Source organism: Nicotiana attenuata, unplaced genomic scaffold, assembly GCF_001879085.1.
Source record: "Nicotiana attenuata strain UT unplaced genomic scaffold, NIATTr2, whole genome shotgun sequence".
In the NCBI taxonomy this organism is placed as follows: Eukaryota; Viridiplantae; Streptophyta; class Magnoliopsida; order Solanales; family Solanaceae; genus Nicotiana; species Nicotiana attenuata.
In genome coordinates, this window is record NW_017670261.1 from 76,404 (window position 1) to 80,567 (window position 4,164).

The window sequence follows — 4,164 nt, forward strand, 5'->3', positions numbered from 1 at the left end:
TTCGAAATTTTACAAGTTCCAAAGTTATGAGTTTAGAGGTTTATCTGTTTGAAAGTTTACGGGTTTAGAAATTATAAAGTTTACGGGTTCGAGGTTTTTATGTAAAAAAAGTAAAGCAACACATTAGTTGCTTTGGGATCTGTCAATTTTTAGATACTTGGGGAAGGGGTGGGCGAGGGGGAAGGGTGGGGGTGGGGGGAGGGGGAGGGGGAGGGGTGAGGAGAGTTGCATAAAAAATATTTTCCTAAAAAAAATATTTTCTACTCTCTAACCAAACAATAAAATATTTTCCATTCACCAACCAAACAAGGGAAAATAAGGTGATAAAACCACTCATTTTCCATGAAAACATTTTCTAGGAAAACATTTTCCTTCATACCAAACACACCCCCGGTGTTGCTAGGATCTCACTGTTGTCAAGGAACTGGCCCATAAAAACCCAGCAAAACCACTGTTTTTTTGTCTTCCATGCGTAATGTTAGCACAGACTGTGATTCTATTATATTGAGCTTTCTGCTTGAGGTGGTCCTTTATTGGTTAACAACAGAGAACTTTAAACTCTCAAGACATCTTGGTTGCAGCACTTCAGTGTGCTTGCCTTCACAAACTTACGTATACATAAATGTGTATTTATCTATACAATATCATGGGAACTAGGTGGAATCTGTTTTGTTCCTTATATTGTATCTCTAACTTGCTGTGCTTATCTTCTTTCTCTAGTCAGTAGGACATGAGTAGTTTTCTCAAGACACCACACGAGGTTGTGATTCGTAACACCTCAGTGGATACTGCTAATCAACATATATAGAGCAAAATTCTTCTTTTTTGTTATCTATTCATCTCATGATGAAAAGTTTGCTTCATTGCTTGAGAGATGTTCCGTATTCACTTAACTACTTGTTTTTGAAACTGAACTGTCAGTTAACTATTTTCTAATTGAACTTCTCTTCTTTGTTTATGTTTTAGAATTCCGTTCTTTGGTGAATTTACTTGCCAGAATGCAGTAATGGCAGAGCGCTTCATTGAAGCAGGTAGCGCGTAGGTATCCAAGATGCATATTACAAGTTGAGAATTGTTTGAATTAGAACTGTATGATTTTACCACTTCGATTGATGTTAAATTAGTTGCTCTACTCGCCTGTGTTTTACAACAGATATATTATTAAGATAAAGTAAGAGTCATCTTAAAAACAAAACACTAAATCCTCAAAATTCTCGTTCTGAGCTTGCAATAATATTGCCATCTGATGTTCATTGATTTCATGGTAATGGCCCTGCTAAATAGAAAATCGGGGATGCACTCCCCAGTTCCTATGAGTGACTACATTTTACATAACTATTTCCTGCGGTTTGCCTTTAGCATAAGAAAACGAAACCTGGTACCTTATTCTGTTGTGGCTGTTCTCAATTCTCTCATCTCCCCCATCCTTCATGTTGCTCTTTTGTACTTTTGTCCAATGTGGATAGCTATGCAAACAAAAATCCTTTATCATGCTCATATCATGTTAGTGACATTTATCCTCAAACTGCTAACCTCTTCGCAGAACTGAGCATAGATAGCTACATTATTCTCTTGCATTTTTAATCACTTATATCCATGAATTATGGCTTTTTGAGAACATGAGTTGATTATCTTAGAAGTTGTAGCTAATGCACTGTTACCCTGAATATTAACACCAATTTATAACCTAGTAAGGGAATTATGAAGAAGTTTGAATTTGTTAACATTGACTATACCAATCCCCAGGCAAATACAAAATAAATATGTAAACTATGGCATGAAAAGTTGCTATAGATTATAATTTACTAGAAATTTATTTTCTTCCACATAATCTTAGTCATTGCCTAGAACTTTCTTATGTAACAAAATGCTACCATGACAGCTACGTCTTAAAGCTGGAGAAGGCTGATGTGTACCGGCTACCATATTTGGCAAGCAGTGGACCTGGATTTGGTTTGTTACCTGCATCTTATTCTACAACTTTGCAGAAACAGATATAGCTTTATATGTTCTTATTCTCTTTCATTAAATTGTATTTATTTAGCTTAACATGCTTAATCATCTAGCAAAACTTTGCTGCAATAAACATGGTCTATCTTCATTCGTGAAGGAAGTGTTTACCGGATTCTTGAATATGCTTTTGGGGGCAATGCTGTCCACCTCACCTTTTGGATCTCCCTAGGGGCTGTACCTTTCCACTAAAAATTAATTATATGCAGTTACACTCATGCGCTAAATGCCATATTAACAACGTTCTCCTACGGCTATCAAGAAGACTAGCAACCCTTTTGTTCATCCGTTAACCTATTTGAACAAAGCTATACACGATAAAATAATTCATACAATAAAGTTTCGAATTTCAGGAGCAGCTAGTGGCCATTCATGACCAGCTGAGTCCTGTGCTTCCAAGATTTATTAAGCCTTGTAATATTGAATGAGGCATGAAGTCATGAACCAGAGAACTCATGATAATGAAGAATGAAACAAAGTGATTATGTACTACTTAGAGAAACTTAGTCTTAGTTTTCTTAGAAATCTAAAGATAACTGCAGCAAAATTTACTGTTTAAGTACTTGGGATTATAAAAAAACGTATTTGAAGAAACATGACAATCTCTAAACTTCTAATCATGTTTTACTGACTAATCCCGAGTCTGAGAACTGTGTACTTTGAATTCTCAGCTTTGTTGGAAGCAGCAAGGAAAGCTAACTTCAATGAGATTGCAAGTCAAATATCATCTGGTTTTGCATCTGGAAGGTATTTAATCTACTTTCATCTTTCTTATATATGCCTGTTTGCACAAGGTTCGTGTATATAGCAGTTCTGTATGTCTTCACTCTGCATATTAGGTGTATTCCTCCGGGCAAGTAACAAAGCTCAATCCTTGTATTGGTCCAAGTTGTGCAGTGATACAGTTTGATTCTCTTAATCCGAATTATATTCCTAGCAATCTTGTTGCTTTCCCTACATTTAGGCATATTGTTGACCAGACGTCATACACTATGTTAGCTACGTGACTTCACCTTCAGTTTCACCAAATTTCTTCATGTGAAGAAGTGCAGAAGCTCAGCCTTACTTCAAGAGTTAATGAATGTTGCATGTGTGCTTGTTGCAAATACTATTACGCATATTAGATGTAGTTCACCTATTAGTTTCAACTGTATGTCTAGTTCTACCTTGTTTATTCCTCTAGGGGCACCAGTGGCTTCCTATACTTGACACATTCCAGCATATGACTATGACTATGACTAAAGTTCTTCACTATTCCAAATATAACAAAGCTCTAACTGCTTGCGACACTGATTTTCTTCCTTTGGGGAATATGGGAACTCGGTCTGTTACTTTCAGCTGGGATAAACCAATTTTAGTTGCTTGGGGAATATCGGATAAGTATCTCCCGCAATCAGTTGCGGAGGAATTTCGGAAGGGAAATCCCGATTCTGTCAAGCTTAAGCTGATTGAAGGTGCTGGCCATATGCCACAAGAGGACTGGTAATAGATTTCAACCTTTTACTTGTATGGATATTAGTTCATGTAACTGAAGAGAGTTTTCACGAGTCAGAGTTGCATTCTTTTGACAGGCCGGAGAAAGTAGTTGATGCTCTTAGAATGTTTTTCCGTTGATGCATGACCTTCAACCATGGATTTTCAACTACTCCATATGTTATTCAACTTGCAGCAGTGTTTAAGGTGCCCTCTTTTCTAATTTGAAAAAAGCATAGTGGAATTCTTATGATTATGACAACTCAAAAATTATGAAAATTAGCCCTTTTAATTGAAATGTAAAGGCAATCGTGTATAACATCAAAAAGTAATAGTTGAACTCGTATTAGATTGCACGCGGTTACATTGCCAACGACCTGTACAGATGTACATACGTATATGGATGTGAAGTTATGTCCAAAGAGTTTCTGTATTAGTCTAATTTAATCTTCACAGTTACTTTAACTCATGCTTAAAGTAATACTAGTTGATTTTTAAGTAACGTAATACTGCAAGGTTACAAAAGATAGTTATCGGTGGTTGATTTAAAATAACCTTATAGTGTCACAGATTTTTTCCCATCAAGTATAAAATTAGAATTCTTTTTTTGGGTATAAAAATTAAATGCATATACATTTACATACACAAAGATTTAATGGTGGGGTTTTTTTCTTTTTTTTT

The 4,164-nt window shown here is 35.9% G+C and overlaps 1 protein-coding gene across 1 annotated transcript in view; it reads left to right on the forward strand.

Annotated features, from left to right (window-relative positions):
- The window catches only part of LOC109236860 (haloalkane dehalogenase-like), a 7,794-nt gene extending 3,875 nt beyond the window's left edge, over nt 1-3,919 (forward strand). The window contains 5 exon segments of the mRNA XM_019403091.1: nt 967-1,038; nt 1,883-1,953; nt 2,682-2,757; nt 3,349-3,492; nt 3,582-3,919. Of these exon segments, the coding sequence (XP_019258636.1) occupies nt 967-1,038; nt 1,883-1,953; nt 2,682-2,757; nt 3,349-3,492; nt 3,582-3,624 (406 nt within the window). The 3' untranslated portion in view covers nt 3,625-3,919.
- The last annotated feature ends 245 nt before the right edge of the window (nt 3,920-4,164 follow it).